Genomic DNA, 22,724 nt, shown 5'->3' on the forward strand with positions numbered 1-22,724 from the left:
AACTTGCCCACAGTTGTTGATTTAGGGGAAGGTTGAGCAAACATTTGCATATTGGATTTTCTATGAAAGAAGGTACTATATGTTTGCTGTTGATTTACTTAGGATACATGTCTATTCAGGAGGACAGTGTGTGTCAAAGATGAGGAGAAGGTTAGAGGTAAGGCAAGCCTGGGCATTCCATGCTTGGGCTCTAGTCCCTAGGCCCAGGACATTGTTATCTTCCTCCTTTGGTTCAGTTTCTGTTCTGTAAGTCAAAGGTACTTGATTGCTAAAACAGAGAGAGGTTGTACAGGAGCTGGCCTATTGTCAGAAAGCTTGGTATGCCAAGTTTTTACTATTAGCTTTATATTATCATCATCATCATTTTATTACTATTATTCTAACTGGTCTTTGAAATGTGTCATGCAGACACTGAAGAAGAATAAAGCTAGTTGAATGTTTCAGGTAATTTCCTATTAGCCATGCATTTTTTGAAGTAAGTGATTGAAGTGAAATAAGTTGGTTTACCAATTGCAGTAAGTGGAGCCCCACAATTCCTTAGGGTGATGGAGTGCAGCGGGTAAGAACACAGCCTGCAAAATTTATGTAGTGAAAGCAAAAGATGTCAGTCTGCTGCCTTGAGAACTGTGAGTTACTCAAGGTTCAGCCTTCAGGTTGAGACTGCCTCAAGTCTACTGCTTGAATAAAGCATTCCTTTTCCACACAATTAAGTGATGAGCTTCCAAATATTATAATACCTTATTAAGAGAAATTATGCTTTGTTCATATGCTTGCATGTCTATGTAAATACATGTATGCATGCATATGCACATCTTTGATAAACATTCTCAATTTTCATAATAAATCAATGAGATGGATTTAATTTTGTTTTGTAGTGGGAGGAACTAGGGTATAAGAAGATGTGTCAACCAGAAGGAGGTGAAGAAGGCAGAAGTGCACCTTGTTTGGCTGCCTTCCAACCCCATACTTGGAGCTGCCACATGGTACTATTGCCAAAATGCTCTTACAATTCCTAATAACAGGGAATCATTACCTGCTTATTGATTATTTCACAGATTATCTCCTGACAAGATGTTATTCATGGAAAGGTAGCCTTCTTTCTTGTCTAATTTAAAGATTAGACAGATTATACCATGAAGAAAATTCATAAAGAGAAATGCTTCAGGTTTAGCTCTACTCTCAAGGGTTGGTCCTCTTCCTTAGACCATCTCACCCATCCCACACACCTGATGATTTCACTCTCTGTAATCAGAAAAAAATATGATTCAACTCTTTAATATTCAATATCAGTACATCCTGTGTATGAGGCTCAGAATAATTAATTAATGCAGTTGAAAATATACTTTGGCTTTATGTAGCTCCATGTGGAAATTGTACATTGCTAGATGATGGCACATGGATGGACACCAGAAATAATACTATAAAAAGAAACTTCTAAGTATGTTGGGTTTGTCAGCTGAATGGAAGTAGTATCTTGGGTGGGATGCTTGTGGTTAAATTTAAACATATATACATATGTGCACACATATGCATATATTAATATTTTAATTATGTTTCAAAGAACTCCACTATGAATGCATTCATAGAGAATTATGTTCAAAATTATTCCCCCTACTCCTTGTACTAACTTTTCTCAGATCCACCCTCCATCTGCCACCTTGCTTCCACCTTCCAATATTTTATATTATTAAAGCCCACTGAGTCCAGTTTGTGCTGCAGATGTGGAGTTATCCTTTGGAGCATGATTAGACTCCCAGAGACCACACCATTAAAGAAAATTGTTTCTCCCTGCCCTAGCAGTTACCAGCTATCAATAGCTCCTAAACAGGGGGTGGGGGAGCAGGGTTCATCAGCTCCACCCTGGTCTACCCTAGAATGCTGACTGTTTTAATCTTGTGCAGATCTTGTGCAGGGATCTACGGCTGCTGTCACTTCACACTTGTCCTGCTCTGCCAAGAAAACACTGTCTCATCTGAGCCCTCCCCATTCCAATCTTTCCAGGCCCTTCTGCCTTGCTTTCTCTGCCTTACATGGGTATCTGTAATATACATGCCCTTCTCATGGCCGAGTACTCTACAGACTGCACTTTAGTTGTCAAAACTAGAGTTTGTGTTAACCACTATCTGCTGAACATATGAACTTCTCTGATAAGTCAACTCTGTGAGTTGCACTAATCTATGGCTACAGGGGAACATATTTAGAGAGCAATTTGAAGCTATGCTCATTTAGCAAAATAATATTTGTAAGTCACCCCTGTTGCCTGTGAGCTCCCTAGCTGTGAGTGCTTGGTTAGACTTATAGGAAAAGGCATTGTTTCCACCTGTGGACAGGGTCTTGAGTAAGAAAGTTCTTGGTCCCCACCACATTGCTGCCAATATTGCCTCAATGGCCATGTCTTGCCAGGTTGGTTATTATTGTAACTCTCTGGTCTCATAGCTAGATCAGACTGTTGACAACTTTTCTCTCCATAAAGGCAGAATAGCACCAGGTGCTATGAAAACTAGCCAGCAGAGAGGACGCTTCCCTACTGATACCAGCTAGATTTCCCTGAGTCCTGTGATCCAAGGATGTAATGTCCTCAGCAATAGAGTCCTAACATCAAGTTCTGGTGAGCGGTCAAAGTCCATGACAGTAGTCTGTATTATGTTGTGGGTTTCTAAGACCCCAGAGACAGACAGACAAAGAAGCAGACAAACAAACACATCTCAAGAGGAGGTATTTCACACCTAGCACTACCCTTTTTATTTGGAAAACTATATATTCTGAGAGAAGCACTTGGACCTGTATTTAAACTGGAGTATGGAGGGGGAAGTGGAGGTGGTAATGGGGGTGATGGTAGTGGTAGGTTTCCATATGGCTTTCTCAAATACCTTTTTATTACCTCCTCTCTATCCCTCCCTTCTTCCTACTTAAATCTCTGCACACATGCACACACCATTATTTCCCTTTCCCTATGGTCTGTGTTATACTATGTTGTATCCCTTAAGATCTTTCTCCCTTCCCACCAGTAATTCAGAAAGGTGTTTTTATAAAACACAGACACATAATCCACCTACACAAATGACTACTCCACTTTTACCTGAATTAACTTAGTAGATATTTATGTTCCCTCTCTATACACTACTGCCCTCTCTACCCAGATCTCTCCTTCCTCTGTACTTGTCTTCCTCCTCCTGACAAAAGACCCTCTTTTCCCCCATTCATCTCATCAGATCACCTGTGCCCAGCAATCCCCCAATTCATTGACCCTGCCCACCCCCTTTCTGGAAACGGTCCCATTTTATGTTACTAGCTTCTGTAGTTACTATAGGATATGTACTTACATCTGAAGGTTGGAAGATAGGAACCTCAAATGAGAGAAGAGAGGTCACATGGACACACATGCATGAACTTTGTGGGATGATAATTCTTGAAGAAATCAGCCCAAAAGTTCTATTAAAAGAAGTAGTCAAGAAGACACTAAATTAGCTTGACATTTATTTTGATATGTAAAAAAAATGATCCCTAAGATTGATAATTTTTTCATGATTACCATCCAGGAAATCTATGAAAAGTAAAGTATATAGTCAGTAGATGCAACATAAGAACAAGAGTCATTCATGAGACTAGCAATCTAAGGTTTGTAAAGTATAAACCCAACATATGTTGAAAATCCCACAAGAATATATTTTTATATATCTCACATTTATTTAATGACTAAATGATAATTCAATTATGTCTCTAATTTCTGTTTGGAATGTAGAAGCAAACTGAAGATGCAGACCACAATAATATAAACTTGAGCCATTAGAGGCATTAAATATAAAACACGCAAACACAAAGGTTTATTTTAAATAAATCAAATATCCTGATGTCAAAGCCACAAATTATGAAATTGTGTTTGGTTTGTATCCTAACACCAAAACTTCAAAATGGCATCCCTGATTGACTAAACTGCTTTCTGCAGCCACAGTTAGGAGTTTGCCAAGCCGCATATTCAGACAAACACATCAGTGTATACCCATTGCTGATGTAATTGTGGTCAATGGAAAGAGAGTTGGAGAAACCCTGTAGCTGCCCTCAGATAGGTCTTCAGGAGAGATCATCTAAATTAGGTCAGACATGGAAAACTAAATGTTTGGCTGTTTAGTCGAGGTTTGTTATTGGTCATCTTATCAGAATAAAATAACATGTGGGTTGTGGCATATTTTTTAAATATGCAGAAAAATGGAATATTTGAAAACCGTACAAGAATGTGAAAAGCTCTTTCAAACAGCGTAGGTAGCAGCTGTGGTTTTCCATGGGGTCTTTCTCCCTTTCGCGCCCTCGCCCTGACACAGGATGGGCAGAGTTCAGTGTCCTCAGATGGAGAGAGCATGCCTTCAGCAATGGGCAAGATTAAACAGTCATTCTCTCTGCTGCTCATCCTTTACATAGTCATTTGTCCCGGATTGATTTTTAAAAGTTTATATTGGCTTGAGTGATATTTCTGCTTAATGCATTATAGAGGAAGTAGAATATAAAATTAAATACACAATTCCTTAAAATTGCTTAATGTTGACATATGCATTTTATCCTTTTTTCCATTTCTTATCCTAAAAACCTGAAATAATGGCTTATTGAAAAAAAAACCTACTGTTCTAGACAGTTTAGGTGTGTGCACGTGTGTGTGTTGTGTGTGTACATGTGTGTGTTGTGTGTGTGCATGTATGTGTGGTGTGTGGGTGTGTGTGGGTGTGTGTACTAGAAATAGAGACAGAGGAGAGGTATGTAAAGATGGGCTATACCTTCTTCGTCCCACTGTGTAAGGACCACCAGAATCCATTGTGTGCTATGGAACATATCTGGATATCCTAGTGATTATCATTTGTGGCATCATTGACAGCAGCTGACAACATTTGCAAGATGGAGGCTCCTTGGGCAGCCATTAAGGGGACAGGGACCTTTTATATGTGTTCTCAACTTTTGAATTTCACTGGCCTACTTTTATTTTTTTGATTTTCATATTTTTTACTTTTGACATTATTATAGAATTACATTATTTTCTATTTCCCTTTCCTCCTTAAACCCTTCTAGATAACACTCTTTGCTCTCTTTCAAATTAATGGTCTCTTTTTTCTTTCTTTTTTTAAAGATTTATTTATTTTATGCACATGAGTATACTGTAGCTGTACAGCTTGTTGTGAGACATCACATGGTTGCTGGGAATTGAACTCAGGACCTCTGCTTGCTTCAGCCTCTCTTGTTCTGGCCCCACTCACTCTGGCCCCCCTCTCTCCAGCACAAAGATTTTTATTTATTGGTATGTGTAAATACATTGTAACTGTCTTCAGACACACCAGAAGAGGGCATCAGATCTCATTACGGATGGTTGTGATCCACCATGTGGTTGCTGGGATTTGAACTCAGGACCTACAGAAGAGCAGTCAGTGCTCTAAAACCCTGAGCCATCTCACCAGTCCCCTCTTTTTTCTTAATTATTGTTACATGCTTACATGTGTGGGTGTTTGCATGTGTGTGTGCACAACTGTCTGTGTGTGTATTCCTAAATGCATAAGCACAACCTGCTCCATCTCTATATTATTTCTTGTACGTATGTTTTCAGAGCTGACCATTTGGTATTTTATAATCTGTTGATGTTCTCTTCCCTAAGGAAGACAGTTTCTCTTGCTCTGAACTTTCTAGGTGCCTGTAGTTCTTTACATAGGGCTGATGCCTCATGGGCTTTTTCCCATGCTTGTTAGCATACCTGTCGTTGTCCTCATTCTGATCACGGCTGGGCAGCCATGTTGATGAGACTATTTTGCTTGTAGCTACTGACAGTATTAGGAAACACAGTCTCACAGTAAAATCCTTGATCCTCTGGCTCTTTCAATCTTCCTACGCAGTATTGTACACTGATCCCTAAGCCTTAGGTGCAACAGTATGGTAGATGTATCCACTGAGGATAGCTCTCTATTTTGATTGGTTATGGATTTCTGTAATGGTCTATGCTTCAAAGAAAGGTTTTCTTGGAGAAGGGTGAGGACAAGTCTACTGGGAGGTGACTGGCCTGAAAGATTGCTTCAGAATGAAGTAGGCTAGACCTGTGTCCACTAGGAACTTAAGAGGTTTGCACCTTACCTTTGCTGTGACCGGGGCACCCAATGGCGTGGATGCCAGACCATGTCATCTTTCACTTAACTGACAGACTGGAGGGATCTCCTTCTCCATCTCTGGTCTAGGCATTTATTCTTCCAATGTCCCCTCTGTATTGTAAGCACATTGATACTTTTCCTTATCTCTAGACATACCTTTTCTCAGTCTCTCTTTGTCTGTTTTCCTAAGGGCAGCTACTATCCGAGTTTGTCTCTTTCTGTGTTTTTCCTTGGTTGAGTCCTAATGCTTACAGATTTGCAAAGCAATTTCTAATACCTGGAGCCTATTCATATCCTCAAATCTCTCTAATCTTTGAAGTTTCTTTCTACATCAGAAAGATGACTGGATGACAAGGGCAATATTTTCTGCTTGCTCATTTTGGGGGACATCTGGACATATCAAGGTAAACATGCAATATGCGCCACCGGAGTTGTCCCAGGAACCTGAAGGATAATGTATCAGATCCCAGAATAACCTTATTCACCTCAGACAAATTCGTGAGTCTCCTAGCCTCTGCTTTCAAGCCTGTCAATAAGACCTGGTAAAAACTGTCCAAAGCTTCCTTACCTCTGTCAACATGGTATTGGGGCCCCATTCTGCTCAAGCCATAAGAAAGATCCATTTGCTCTGAGCCTCATTGTCTTACAGCCATCCTGGCCCCATGGGCTGCCTTCCTACTCTCCAGCTGGATCCTGTCACGCCTCAGCTATGAAGAGGGTGGCCAGCAGCTGTTGACAGTTGTCACATGAGGGACGGTGACTGCAAAAGACAATCTCCAACAGGTCGATGAAGGAGATCCTGTGGGTTTTCAGACAAGGGAGATTTTGAGTCCTCCGGTTATATAGATCATTGGCTGAAAAGGAGCATAAATGATAAGTGGGGGTAAGGGAGCCTTTTCACTCTGCCCCCGTTCAACACCTCTAAGCTATAATAAGGTGCCATTGATGGCAGCTCTCTTTAAGGCAGAATGGAAACTGACACCATTGCTAAGAACAAAGCCTGCCAGGCTTCCCTGTATAGGCATGGCATGGTGTGTATGGGGTGGGGAGAAAGGAGCCTCTGTGGAGGAGTCCCTTCCAAACTACCTCTTAGGGAGCTGGAAGCAGGGTCTCTCCTCCCACCACATCCATTGGTCTGGTTGGGTTATAAAGAAGTGAGACATCCAATTCCTCTGGAGAAATGGAGTGAATGGCTGGCTCACTTTCTTTGTAAGTCCCAGCTAGACCAAAGGGACCCTGCTCCCCAGAGCTAGATTGTAAGTCTTTAGCCAGAGGGTAAGTGGGTAGCTGATCAAAGACAAACAACAGTTGACACAAGAGGACTGGTCTGGGTAATTAGGAGTCTCAGTCATTGTGTTTCAAATAGCTCCTGCTGTTTGGGGATGTAGCATGTCCTCCGGGGAGACCATCCAAACACAAAGGACAGCCAGTCAATCTCACCAGAAAGGTGTGTGGTTTCCAAGGTAAGAAGTGAATGGCATAGTTTCTTTTGTCTGACAAGCAGCTTTCTCTGAAATATTTTAACAAATATCTCATGGGTGTCTTGGGACCACTCTCTTTCCCGCCTATTACAAAAAGGAGGCTGGCCAGAAGAGAAAGGGAAAAACAAGACAGACAAACAATGTCAATGAAGAGACAGATTAGGGGTGGTCACCACACACTCATACATCTCTACAGACCAGAGGAATCCATGACATTTCACGAAGATCTCGGACACTGGTGAGCAGCCATATTGGGCCTCTCCTATGCATCCTAAACAAAAGGAGACTTAACCTGACTTACCCCTGGAAGCGACAGAAGGAGCAACTTTGGACTTTTATTCTTTTGGGGGTGTCAGATTTTTCCAATGCATTAGGCAGCAATTGATCAGAAGCAGTCTCAGAGCCTGGAACATCTAGAGTTGTAAACCTCCTTGAAGCCAGACTTTAGCAGGCTCCCGGACCTTAGCATAATTGATGCCATAATGGAACTGCCATCTAGGCCTTGGAACCGAGCATGTAGTCAGCAACACTGGCCAAAATTATAACAAAGACCTAATTCATTAAAGCCCCTAAAGGGGCCCCTTGACCATCACACTCTTTCCCACTCCTAGGCTCTCTGAGACGCCCCCATGTCTCAAGGTCTTGTCTCTGGTGATTGTGCTTGAGCCTTCAGAAACATTGTAAAGTATCTACCAAAGAGTTCAAGCCGGAAGAATGCCAGCTATCCAGTGTCTACACTGTGTATTTGGGACCGCATTGTAGTTCCAAGCCTTACTCAGGGTGAGCGTGTAAACACAAAACCATATTCTGTGTTGGCCTACTTCTGTTAGTAATAACAGTTAGCCAGAAACAGGATCACAGAAGCCAAAACGCAAGGTTAGCACGTTTAAGGATTGTTCCGGAACTACGGGCTTTAATGAATTAGGCCTTTGTTTCCATCTTGGCAGGTACTGCTGCCTGCATGCTGGGTTCCAAGGCCTGGATGGCAGTTGCATTATGGCTTCAACTGTGCTAAGGTCTGGGAGCCTACTAAAGTCTGGGGACCTGTTAAAGGAATCCAGGATATACTGGATTCCTGGCTGTCCATGGAGAAATCAGCCATTATTCTCATATGTTTTTATTTCTATTTGACTCATTTTTTTCTCTCTGACAGATATGAGTACATTTTATTTCTTCTGTGTACTTGCTGTTTTCTCTATCTTATGCTGTGGAAAGTTTCTTTTCTGATCGTATGTATTTGGTGTTCTGAGTGCTTCTTGTATCTGTACAAGTATGTCTTCCCTTAGTGTGTGGAAGTTGCTTCTGTGGTCTTGTTGAAGATCTAGTCTAGGCCATTGACTTAGGAGTCTTCTCCCTCACCTATGCCTATAAATTGAATTTTTTGTGCTGCCTCAGGTGTCTAGCATGGTCCTTTCCTTGCTTATTTGATCTGGATTCTCTACTTTATCTAGGAGTCTTGTTACTTATGTGCTTCTCCATTCATTTTATTTGTAAAAGTTTGCTTTAAGTTTCCTATTTGGGTGACTGAGTTTTTAAATTCCATTTTCATTTTGGTTTGAGTTCTCTTCAATGTTTCTATCGCTTTACTGAATTCTGTTTTTAGATCCTGGATTGGCTTCACTCCTTCAGCCTCAGGCTGGTGTTTTCTTGGGACTCACTCAGGCATTTATTCTCCTTAAGTTCTTTTTCCATGACTTCATCCAGGTGTTCTTTGTGTCTCCTTTAAACCTCTTAAAGTTCTTTGATGAAGTGTATAAAAGATCTTTTAGATGTCATGTCCTGGGGACCACCTAATTAGTTTTCATTTGCTAAACATTTCTACAAGACTGGTGAGTGTTGAAAAAGAGATATTATATTGGTCCCCGATATTGTTTGTATTTTTGCAATGAGATCTTGGCATGCAGACATTTTTTCTTAGTTCTGTGTCTGATGTGGACAGAGCAATTTGGGGTAGAAGAGAGGATTGTGGTTAGGTTTGAACTAGAGGTAAGAACTGGCTTAAGTTGAATGAAATCAGGTTTAAAAAAAAAAAACAGAGAGAGTACTAGGGTAGTGGGCGGAAAGTGCCTCCTGTTCCAACCATGGGGTGTGGGGACAAATCCGGGGTGTGGAGATAAGGATCAGATGGACTCACTGGGCTAGTTCCTGGAGAAAAATATTCAAGGTCTGGCTGGGTAGAGAGGCTGGATGTGGTATGGGATTGGTCAGTGGATCATAAGTAGGCAGGATGAGTTTTGAAAGAACCCTATACACTGGTTCTGGGGCAGGAAGGGCTGGCCAGATTAGGCTGGGGCAATGGATGTGAAATCCAGTCTAGATCTGGTAGACTGGGGAGGGTACATGGAGAGAAGAATCTGAAGAAGGTGATGTAGCATCTTGCTGAGTTGAGAGTGGTCTGTGGGTGTCCTACTTGTTTTTAAGAAATGCCTATTGGTATCTAAGAATGATCTCTGTGCTACATCGAATGAAGCTAAGAGAGCAAGGGTATGATGCCAGCAGACATATTGGCATAGTTATCTTCTACTTTGTAAGGAACATAGATACCATTTTAATGCCAAGATTTTTAGGAGAGATTCTTTATATCTTCCTTAAGGTATACTATATAGTAAAAAAAAAAAAAAAAGACTGCTAGACTGCTTTAAATTAATTTTTGTTATGGTAGGTAATTATATTGATGGTTTCAAATTTCCTAGAGAATAAATTTCCTAATGTTATAACTTTACCACTGGTGGAATACAATTTTAAGCCTTTCTCTAATTGCAGAATTGAGTTTGTTGAAGTTACTTACTGAAACCTAGGAGAATAGGAAAGAAGAGTATTCCTCGCAGTCATACTGTTTACTATGAATTCTAACATGAGAAGCTCATGGCCTATGAATTTATCTGACATAGGAATTGTCCTTAATTGGTGGCATCCAAAATAGTATGTAAATTCAGGTACACTTGTGGCATATTAAATTGCTTTATTTTTCTTTCAGGGTGTCACTGTCTAAATGTTGTGTGCTCTCTCTAGGCTTAAGTGTTGAATACTTTGTCCCCAATGGGTGGTGACATGTATGAGATTGTGGAACTTTTGAGAGATGTGGCATCATTGGAGGAAATAAGTCACTTGGAGGGTTGCTTTGAGACCTGTAGCAAGTCAAGCTTTCTTTCCAACCCTGATTCTTTTTTTTTTTTTTTAAAGATTTTTGTTATTTATTTTATGAATATGGGTACACTGTAGCTGTACTTGATGGTTGTGAACCATCATGTGGTTGCTGGGAATGAAGGTTGGCCCTTTCCAGTAGGCCCGCTCACTCTGGACTAAAGATTTATTTATTATATCTAAGTACACCGTAGCTGTCTTCAGATGCACCAGAAGAGGGTGTCAGATCTCATTACGGATGGTTGTGAGCCACCATGTGGTTGCTAGGATTTGACCTCAGGACCTTTGGAAGGGCAGTCAGTGCTCTCACCCACTGAACCATCTCTCCAGACAACCCTGATTCTTGCTTTGCTATGATATATGCAAACATCTGCTCTATGCTCTCATCAAAGCTAGCACTACCATGGGCCATAACTTCTAAAAGTAGGGGCCAAAATAAATGTCTTTTGAGTTGTTTCTTGTCAAGTATTGGATATACTGAAGAAAAAAGCAGCTACTATACAGTATACTCTATCAGGGCAACTGGTCTTTACCTGACAATTGAAGATTAACAATAGAAGTTCTTACCTAGGGTGTGGTGGCTCATACCTTTAATCCTAGAATTTGGGAGGCAGAGTTAGGTGAATCTCCATGACAGCCTGACCTACAAAGTAAGTTCCAGGACAGCCAAGGCTGTTAAACTTAGAAACCCTGTCTCAAAAATAAAGTAAAATAAAATATTAAAAAAGGAAAGATATAAAGAAAAAATAAAAGAAACAATAGAAGTTCTTTCTTACTTAATTGTGTGAGCAACTAAATGTCTTTAAATGATTGGCATCCAAAAATATGCAGTGCCTGTCTTGTATACATATGATGTTATTATTCGAGGTAACACTTTTAGTATTTTATTCCATCTATCTGATTTTCTAAAAAGCATGTATCAACACTTAATGAAGAAAAAAGGCTGTGAATTTGAAAGAGAACAGGAAAATATATATGGAAGGTGTTTGAGGGAGGAAAAGGAACAGGGAATGATGTGACTGTATTATAATCTTAAAAATTAAAGAAAGAAGTAATGAAAAGCAAACAAAATACTCAAACAAAATTCTTCTAAGTGGATCATGTTAAATTATATCAAACACAGAAAACTACATGCCTGGGAAATTCTATGATATCAAATACTGTGTATGCTAATATTAAATAAAGATATAATTTATTATTTCCCTGTATAATTGAATAAAATAACATATGGATGTTGCATAAATTTTTAATGTGCAGAAAAGTCCAAAGTTAAATCAAAACCTGCAAGAATACAGAAAATACTTTACGTGGCATAGGTCCCATCTGTGGCTTCACATATGATATCTGGTTTTTGTTTATTTATTCTGCTTCTTGACGTCTCACCTTCTGATGGAGCTTTGAGACCTCTGGATCATAGGGACAATATTAGTATCCCAGTGCTATTATTTTGGTGATTTATTTAAGCAGAATGTAGACATAATGTGAATGATCTCACAGGCAAAGTCTTTGATAAAATGTTTGTATTTTTATCATCTCACTCAATAAGAAATTCATTTTGTACAAAGGAACTTTTGATTTTCAGGTCAACACAATCCTGCCTTCTCCAAACAGACTGGGTAAGCCACAACTCGTGTCATTGATGAAATTATGAACATACTTTTGGTTTGCTTTGTAGGTGTGTCCTCGCTGTCTTCGGGTCTCCTCAGCTTGCTCTTGCCCTCCCTTGGCTTTCTTGTCTATTTGGAATTCTGAATGTTGCGACATTTGCTGTTTTCATCCCTGCTCAGAGGATGCTCTCCATCGTGGGATGACTGTAATTCCTTCTAATCCCTGCGGCTCCATCCTAAGCCAAATAAATTAGACTCTAACAAGCTATTCAACTGATTTCCCAACACATTATGACTGAGGCATTCAGGAACCCCTTCATCCAAAAGAATAACTTTCAAATGGAAATAAAATGATTTTTAACTCGTTCCAATATGCCTTATAAACCATTTAACCTGATTCTGTGAAAGTTGCATGATTTAAATCAATGGACAAGTTACAGTGTTCAATTCAATACCGTAGGCTGTAGAGTGAAGGTAAGCTCGCCATACACAGGTGCTTTACACTTAATGACAAGTTGTGAAATATAATAGAGATTGAAATGTTGATTGTATGTGGTATGTGTATGAGTAATGCAGTCTCTTGTATTAGCCTATATGTTTGGGGTCCTGCCCATTTTAGAAAGACCCTTATCATTCATTATATTTTGAGTTTTCCATAAAATTAAAACAAAAATAGAACAAAATCATTTTTGACATAAACACCTTTACCAAATTCCTTTACTGAATGAGTTGGAAGTTTCTGACTATGAAAATCAAATTATAGACCTCACTATCAGTATTCTTATTTTTGATGTAATTTTCTACATATTTGCTTTTCAGAATCCCTAATACCCTTCAGTTAGTTTTCTAATACCGACGTTCCCATGCCACGTGAGGATTTTTTTACTTTTGTATTCTAATCTGAAGTTGTTTTGTGCTTTTCTTCTCATCAATGTCAAACCACAGAAGCTGCAGCTCATCTGGGACACTGTCTACTGCTGTGTTTACTCATGTGTGAAATGACAGGTTTAGGGAAGTACAGTGCTTTCATTTATGCTGCAATGTGATTGTTTTTCTTCAGCTAGAAACAAGTGACAGTAAAGTATCAGAGTCTCTGAATGTTCTCATTGTTCTGGTTTTGTGCTTCATGCCTAAGTATAAACTCTCTTTATAGAAGGTGTAGAATCAAGAATTCATATGCAGGTTGGAAAAAGCTTCAAGATTCCATTTCAAGAAATTTAAAGCTCATTTCCCATTTCAATGCAATACTGAAAACTGGCTAAAAATACCAAATCAGAATGTTGCTAGTGGTCCTATAAAGAATATGCAAAGCTGGGAGGCAGGAGGGATAGGCGGTGTCCTGTCCAGGGATGTCTCCCAAGTGTTGGTGTGAAGGAATTTGTGAGATGTGGAAGGGAAACCTGTGTTTCCTCATTATTCATGGTGTGCCCAGAGATGTGTCTGAGTGTGGGTGTGGAAGAACTCGGGTAATAAAGAATTAGCTGGCTCCTGAAATAGTGCAATGTTTGGTTCCTGGAGAAGTCTAATCCTATTTTATTAGCACAATCTTGCTGGCTAATTAGAGACAGAGTTTATCTTTTTAGAAAAGATACCATATAGGTCCATAAAGAATATTTACAGGAAACAAAAATAGATCTATTAATATGTTACCCCATCTTTAATTTGTATAATTTTTGTACTATATGTGTAAATGTTTAAAGTCCTCATTATGAAAATATCAATAAATATTTCATTAATTTACACTTAACACTTTGTTATACAAATGAAACTTTTTAAATCAGTAAAACGGATGCTCTCCCAGTAGAAGCATGTCAACAAACCATTGCCAGATTTCATAAAATATTTAATGATTTGAAAAAAAGAACAAAATGACTTCATACTTGAGGGAGATGAAGACTCTGTGAGCTTTCTGTACAAATGTTGTGTTTTCCTTGTTATATTCAGGGGTTTTCCTCTTGCAGTGTGACCCATGTTGGGCATTTTTGTATCATCAATAACAACTACATCTTTTGCCAAATGCATGCCTGCCTTTTCATTTCTAATATGTGGTAATAAAGACCAAAAACTGGCTAGATTTTGCATGAAAATGGTTCTGAAAGATAAGAAAACAGACTTTGAAGGTTGTTTAGTTTAAATATATGGCAGATAGACTCAACTCTCTCATGCACAAGTGATTTCTGCTTTTCATTTTCTCATATAATTGTACAGATGTGACTGGGACCATCAGTTTTAAACTGTTGTCAAGCTAACCAATGTATCATATGCTTTAAGATGCAAGATTCTTAATTAAACTTTATATAGCTATAGACACATCTGTTGTTTCTTTGTATTTCAGGAAAGATAATAGTAGTTTTATTTGATACTGATAAATAACGAATTGATTTTTTAGTTATTTTTTATCATTTTTTCAATGGAGTAGTATAGGACCGTCGTTTGTCCTTTTTATGAATGAATACAAATTATAAAGAAATAAATGTCTTACTGTTGCCCAAAAAGTAACTGTCCCTTCAATTTACCTGAAGTTTATATTTGTTTTCTGTTTGTATGTTTGTATTGTTTTGATTTAGTTATTTTGGTTTGGTTTGGTTTAGAAAGTTTTTATGAGCTTGGAGTCAAGGAGCAGATTCTCCTGGGTAAGTAAAAATTCAAAGCTGAAGGAGTTCAGCTTACAAAGATTATACAGGGCTTGGAGATACGGCTGAGTTAAGACTTCTTACTACACATTTCTCATGCATCTCACTGTCTGCTTGTAACTCCAGTTCCAGAGATCTGATGTTCTCTCTCAACTCCATGGGCACATGCCTGCATGTGGATAAACATAACTTAGCCAGGCACATGCACATAAAAATAATCATAATAATACAAATTTTAAAAATCTAAAATAACAAAACAAAACTACACCCAGAAACAGTCAGTCAGTCACACACTGATGTGTATCACTCAATCTGCAGCTAGACACTAGGGCAGAATGTTAGATGCCACCCCCTCAAAATGTCTGTTTAATATTGAGTGAGTTGAACGCCATGAAGGAATTTGTGTACATATATGAATGTAAAGGCAATGAGTCTGAAACAGACAAAATCTTTTCAGAGTCCTGAGTGAGATCAACCTTAGAATTCTGTTTCTTGAGTTTCCTTTGCCTTTTTTGTTGAGTTCCTACTGATATTTCATTCTCTATCATTCTGACCTCCCTTCCTGGTTCATGAAGCTTGATTTATCCTGGGTTTTTATTTTCTTTTATAAGCCCTGCCTTTATTTCTTGATTTCCATTTTAATATTTTGCTTTGGGTATTTGACTTTCAACTGACCCCAGTTGACATGGATTCAGGGTTTGGGAAACAGAGCTTCTTTCTGTGAGACCGGGTTTCATGCTAGAGGTTGTCCACCTGGATGCATCTCAGGTTCAACTGGAAATTTTGAAAAGATAGGATGGATTTCTTTGGGCACTGTCTAGACTTACTAAGTTGGAATCTTGGAATCTACATTTTTGGAATGGCATTTGGGAATGTTGGGGGGAGCTGTTAGAAATTAGATTTTCATAATTAGTAAAGATTGGTTAACAGAGTTTTACTGTTCAACATTATGTACAAATAATTTAAATCCCACTTCAGGAAAATCCCATTTTTATCACATTCCAAAAACAATGTTGTATGTTCATAAACATTCTTACCCCTTTGGTCAAAAATGCTAGCTTTTCATGTAACAAAGCACCTTCTAATTTGTTTGGCCTCGATTCCAGATAGTCAAAAGAATGCCCTCTAATTTATTTTCTAAAGAAATGAAGTTATTTTTGTATTTTCCTTTATCTTTTTATTTCCTCAATATGTTTCTTGAAATTAATTAATTTTTAGTACCTAATATCCTAAGAATATAATTTTCTGGAGAATATTAGTTTAAGAAGTTGATACACATGTTCCTGCCCCTGCCTCTGCCTTTTTGGTTGTTATTATTGTTGTTTTTTTGTTTTGGTTTTGTTTTGTGAGTTGATACACATGCTCCTGCCCCTGCCTCTGCCTTTTTGGTTGTTATTATTGTTGGTGTTTTGTTTTGTTTTGTTGTTTTTAGATAGAAACAAGATAGTTTTTAATGAGTTCACTTTATAAATTAGCTTGTGGCAACCGAAGATGAGATTTTTACATTGCCATCTTTTAAAGGCAGATTTTCTACCTTGGTTTCTAGAAATAAATTTGCTTCTCTGGGTAACTGGCATCAGGTATTTCGGTACTCTTACCCATTGGCCATTGCAGTGGAGTCAGGATGACCCTTGGGTAATGTTGTGAATGAACAGACGGGTTTCCATCTGTCTTTGGCTCACTGGCTTCCATGTAGAGCAACGCTGTACAGGCAATGCCCAAAGGTATCACTCTTTCTTTCTGTTGCTTCCTTGGACTGTCATCTATTCTATCATAACTCTGGAAGCTGAGCTAACTGTTTGCCTTGGGAAGGAGGTGAAGGTACATCTGGTCCTTTCTCCTTCTCAAATGTACTATGCAAAGTGAAAAAGACTGGCTGAGTTCATTTATATGACATTCCAGAAAAAGCAGAACTCTGGATACAGAAAATAAATCAGTTGCCAGGGTTTGGGTAATAATGAGGGTGTGATAGTCCAAGAGCTACATTAAAGAAGAAGTAGAAGAAGAAGGAGGAAGAGAAAGAGAAGGAGGAAGAAAAGAAGGAGGAGATGGAGGAGGAGGAGGAAGAGGAGACTGTAGCAGAATTTTCCCTTAATTGATTAAATAATAAAGACGACAAGAAGCCAATCACTGGGTGAGGAGGAGGCAAGCTTCAGATTCAAGAGAGGAAGAGGGGAGACAGGAGGAAGGACTTCTTTTTAGACAGTCAGTGGGAGCAAAGCAGAAGAGATGTAGGTCAGGGACTGATAGTTCTGGTGGCAGAATCCACCACTGGAAAATTTCTAACATAGAATAGCTAATGAATTTAGGATGATAGATCCCTTGCCCAGCCATCATGCTTTCTGTTGATTCTAATCTAAGAATGTCTGGTATATTCCATTTTGCAGAGATTCAACTGAGCTCCAGGGAAAGGTAACCATGGCACAGCATGAGTCTGCGAGAGTGTGTCTCCCCTCCAACCCCCAAACCCCAGCCAGCTGTAGAAATTTGGAATTGCTGAGTGGGTTTGGCAGAAGCCAGCTGCAGGGGTTAGATGACTGGGAATGTGAGCAAACTGCAAGAAGTTGGGTAGTCGCCCTATGGGGTTAGCCATGGAGGCAGGGAGACCACTGGGGTTGGAGAGTAGCCAGCGATAGTGTGGGCTGTTTTGTTTTGTTTTGTATTTTTAATTATTACATGCCATAAGAGAAGATATTTGAATCTACACATTTGAAAAGACTCAAAATTGTTAGCAAAAAGGTAAATTTTACTGTGCACTTCTAAACTTTTAAGTCCAAGGACTGGAAAGGTGGCTCAGCTGTTAAAAGTAGGTACTGTTCTTGCAGAGGCCCCAACTTTTGTTTCCAGCACTCTGTAGGTAACTACAGCTTCAGGGATGCAGATTCTCTCTTCAGGACAGTTCACTCATGTGCAGAGACCCACAGATGCACAGATGCCCCCTCACACACACAGTTAAAATTAAAAATAGCATATAACAACCAAATAGGACAAAACAAGATACAATAATACAAGGCAAAAGCCTTGTCATATAAAGTTAGGACAAGCCAAACCAATAGGAGAAAACGAATCCCAAGATTAAGCATGCCTACTGAGAGTATGGACCTCTGACATGCTGTTCCAGTGGCAGGACTCAGCAGTGATAACAATTTCAAGCTCAGAACCTCTTCATTTCTGATTTAAAGGAACAGAGCATCCTCTTTCTGGTTTAGCACACCTATCGTATCTGCTTGAGGATACCACCAGAAGGTGGGTGTGTTTTCACTAGCCATCCTGGTTCTCCTGCCCACAGTTCTGTGTAGCTGTCCAGTTGCAAAGCACTACAACTGAAATCCCCTACAGGGTCACATGGAATGGAGAAAGAATGGCTTCAGCTAAAGTAATGCAGGTGGCGCCTTTGGCCTTGAGATACCCTCCCAACAGGATCAAGTGTTAAGTAAGCACTAAGAAATATTGCAATGGCACCACAACCTACCAGGGGACTTCAGAACTTCACTGTAAAACAGTATCAACATAAACAATGACCCAACTAGTTACAGGGAAATGATTTGATGAAATGTTGAGGTCAGGCACACCATTTCATATAGCTATTAACTGCTTTCTAAATACAACCAGGAAATCTCGGTAATATGTAACAATAGATAGCAACGGCTCACATGGTGATTTCACTAGCAGAGCTGGTCTTCCCTATGTTTGGACCTTGCCTGTCTGCTGTTAGAGTTGCCTTTTGATGGGAGAGAAAACTGACCCTGCTCCATCTTCTCCCATCCTCCATATGGGAAGTTCCGGTGAAGTCCTGGTGTTGTCTCCAAGGCAATGGCAATAGTACAAGTGGGCACATGGACGTCTTCTGTCAACCTTTGCTTGCTAAAAAGATACAAATGTCCCACTGACCAAATGGAGTCATGTTATAGCCCCAGGGCCCAGAGGGAGGCACACACATGGATAGGTGCTTTAAAACTATGAGCAAAGGGAATGAATGGGAGTAGTAGCAAAGAACTGAAGTCAGGTGGTCCAAATTACAGAAGCCACCATATTGCCATTGAAATAGAAACAAACAACTCCACCTTACACTATAGTACAATGCTTATCAGGTAGAATTATTTTTTATTTGTTGGAACATTTATTTGGTCATAGATTCTGTATTGTTTATTATTGATATTCATAGGCAAGGGGGAAATACTATACACAATTGTGGGAGCTGGGGGGAATACCCAAGTGATAAAGACTACACATTGCTCTTGTAGAGGAAGAGACCCTTTCTGGCTTCTGCAGGCATCCACAGTCAGATATACAAACCCACACAGACACACGAAATACATACACACACATAGACACACATGCATGTGCACACATGTCCACAATCACACACACACACACATGTTTGATTAAAATAAAGTACATTTTATATTAAACATATAAATTAAAACAAAATAAAAATAAATTATGTGGATTCCTTCTAAAAATTCTCCATATTCAGAACATAATGCACCTCTGAGTAGTTGATGTCTGGATTTTCTCAAAATAGAAAGCATTGGTAATATCAATGTATCTTTTTAGGGAAGGATGCTCTGACAGCTTTCTAAGGGACCGATACTTCTGTCAACATTCTCTCAGCCTCACCAGGCATGACTATGGCCATTCAAAAACATGTCTATGAAGTTTGTCCCATCCTAGGTTGAACCTAATGCTGCTCCCTCCGGGATGGGCTGGATTTAGTTCCCCAGAAGTGGAAGACTCTGAAACTTTTCTATCGAAAGGCAACCTGCTCCCCTCCCTGTATCATCTTCCTCCCATTCTCTTCTTAGAACAATACGTCTGTGTGAAGCTGGCTGCTCTGTTAGGAGATATTCAGACATCTCAGGCAGATGCCTGCCCTCTCATTTACTGAGGCTCTGACTACATTTACTATGAGCAGATAGGCATGCTTGCATTTCTCCAGGAACCAGCCATGTCTCCAGTTGGCCACAACCTGGCTCAGACTTGACTTGGAATCTAAGGAAAGACCTTGAGAAAAAGTCATACCAGGAAAGCAGTCCTATATTCAAGACCTTAGCAGCCACATTAGATGACAAGTATTTGTTATCTTAAACCTTTATTTTTGGAAGTAATTAACATATAATGACAACTTACTTGGCTGACAAGTGAAGACACTTAACCACTCTGTTAAAGGAATTTAAAGGAGATTGAACCAGAGGCTCTGGAAATAGGGTCAAGGGAAAGGAAAGATAAATTTCCATTTCCTCGCTCTGCAGTAAATTTCCATTTCTTGAAAGGAGGGCATTTCCCCTTTTCCATTACATTGTAAACAGAAGGGCAGTTGGGCCACCCTGACCCCAGTACCTGCTTCTTCACCCATGCACAGAGACAGTGAACCCTATTGCAGCCATTGCTATGGTGACAACACACCCTATTCCTGCTGTTGCTATGGAGACAGTGGATCCTATTGCCACTGTCTCTGTGGAGATAGACACCTGTATCATTGCTGCTTCCTTGCTCCTGTGATGGGGGTGTGGACCCAACTCCCATACAACAGGAGTCCATGAACTCCTAGAGCCAAGGAGAACAGGTGTTATAGACACAATCAGAACATTGTCAGGTATTGTATGATTTCACTAAAAGGCTGGCTGGCTGTGGAGGCAAGGTTTCTTCCTCTCCAAGATCTAAACATGTTATGCATATATTGCTCTCAAAGAGCCCTTGTTCAGAGAGGATGTGGCCCTTTGAGAAAAAGAGAGAAAGGTAACAGAACAGACCAAGAGTACACACATCATGTCCGTAAAGACAGAAAGAAAACAGATTGTTAAAGGTAGAAATTTGTACTGGCTGGTTTTGTGTGTCAACTTGACACAGGCTGGAGTTATCACAGAGAAAGGAGCCTCCCTTGAGGAAAGGCCTCCATGGGATCCAGCTGTCAGGCATTTTCTCAATTAGTGATCAAGGATGGGAGGGACTATTGTAGGTGTACCATCCCTGGGCTGGTAGTCCTAAGTTCAATATGAAAGCAAGCTAAGCAAGCCAGGAGAAGCAAGCCAGTAAGGAACATCCCTCCATGTCCTCTGCATCAGCTCCTGCTTCCTGACCTGCTTGAGTTCCAGTCCTGACTTCCTTTGGTGATGAACAGCAATGTGGAAGTGTCAGCTGAATAAACCCTTTCCTCCCTAGCTTGCTTCTTGGTCATGTTGTTTTGTGTAGGAATAGAAACCCTGACTAAGACAAAAATGTATCCTTAAAAACAGATGAGATGGGGAGACCACCCCAACAACCTTCCCCCAAACAAGGCTCTGTTGTTGCTTTCCCTGTGGAATAAGAATGGTTGGGGGGGGCTGTTAATTGGAGGTCTCACCCCAGAAGAGCCTCTGCCTAGGACCCTCTCAACTGCTTAGATGTTCCAGCTGGATGTTTTGGTCCCCAGTCTTCTGGGGCTGGGACCAGGGCTTTCCCTGTTCCTTTGCTGCTGACTAGGATGTGAGTCTGATCTGATACCCACTGTTTTTCTGCTGCTGGGTGTTTTATTCTTTTATCCCAGCTTTCTGTATTCTTAATACACTCATTGAAAGTAATGGCATGCTGTGTTGGATCATTCTTTCTACACAACGTACTTGGCTCAGTGTGCAGAATGCGTGAGCTACAGGAGCAAATGTCTCGGGGTTGCCTTTGGAACTTACAAAATGATCAGGCAAAGACCTGTGAATTGTGTTCCACAAGCTGAACAGCTTTGGGACAGCACCGGGTTAGCTTATGCTTTGCAAGCATCAGAAGAGATGATGTGGTCCCCTGAGGCTCAGCTAGGCTGGCATTTACTGATCAATTAGCAGAAAGTTACTGAGCATGGAGACAGGAAAATGGTCGTTTGGCAAATGAGAGGTTAGATTTGCAGAGCCAGCTGCCACTGTTGCATTGTCAAGCCTGTATCCTTGGTGACCAAGCACATATTTAAAAGAATGTAGCAGAGAAATCCTAGATCTCTGAAGTTCATTATAAGTACAAGAGAAGGAAGGAGAAAGTCAAGGCTGTAAGCGTTTATTCTGCAGTAATGGGGGCCAACTAGAGACCGAGAGCTAGGATGATGGTGAAACTTTTAAGGAATGGAAGGTTGGGAGTGAAGCTCTCTCCACTGAGGGTCAGCCTCTTGTACGGAGAGAACCATAGAGCAACGGGGCATGTCAGAGCTCAGAGGGTATGATAGAGGGCTTTATGCAGGTTATCCAGGGCCCTGCAGAGGTCCTGACTACCAGATTGGGTCGATTATCTAATCTAAACAAGACCAGTGTTACACGAGAGGCAGAGCAGTCTTCTGAATATGTTACTGTCTCCGTGGCTCGTGTCCCTGACAAGAGGATCCAGAACTGAAGCAGCATCACCGATTCTCTGAGTGCACAGGGCAGATCAATCAGTGTTGTTATGTTGAAACTACTTGTGAAGGGTGCAAAGACAAAGAGCCCACGGATGATTTATGACCCACAGCCAGTCGCCCAGGGCAGTTCTTAAATGATTATATGCATAAAATTAAAACATAAGTCAGTAATCATGCAGTGCTTACTGGGGTGGCTGTTGATTTAATGTGCATCCCCTTTACAGGCACAATTCTGAAATAGGCTAATAAAATGTAAGTATTCCTCCTGCTTACAAGCAACTTACTAGCACTCTGTTAATGACTGAGACAGATAAACCAGCTGACTGGGTGACTGACAAATGACACAACCTGGGGAGTTGGGCAAGTGGATTGTGGGAAGCCTATCTCTG

The 22,724-nt window shown here is 40.2% G+C and overlaps 1 protein-coding gene across 3 annotated transcripts in view; it reads left to right on the forward strand.

Annotated features, from left to right (window-relative positions):
* The window catches only part of Cntn1 (contactin 1), a 303,448-nt gene extending 288,612 nt beyond the window's left edge, over positions 1-14,836 (forward strand). For all 3 annotated transcript variants that reach the window (XM_031353267.1, XM_031353272.1, XM_031353281.1), the window contains one exon: positions 12,417-14,836. In XM_031353267.1, coding sequence (XP_031209127.1) covers positions 12,417-12,493 — 77 coding nt within the window. In that variant the 3' untranslated portion in view covers positions 12,494-14,836. The remainder of the gene's footprint in view (positions 1-12,416) is intronic.
* The last annotated feature ends 7,888 nt before the right edge of the window (positions 14,837-22,724 follow it).

This window comes from Mastomys coucha, unplaced genomic scaffold, assembly GCF_008632895.1.
Source record: "Mastomys coucha isolate ucsf_1 unplaced genomic scaffold, UCSF_Mcou_1 pScaffold11, whole genome shotgun sequence".
NCBI classification, from domain to species: domain Eukaryota; kingdom Metazoa; phylum Chordata; class Mammalia; order Rodentia; family Muridae; genus Mastomys; species Mastomys coucha.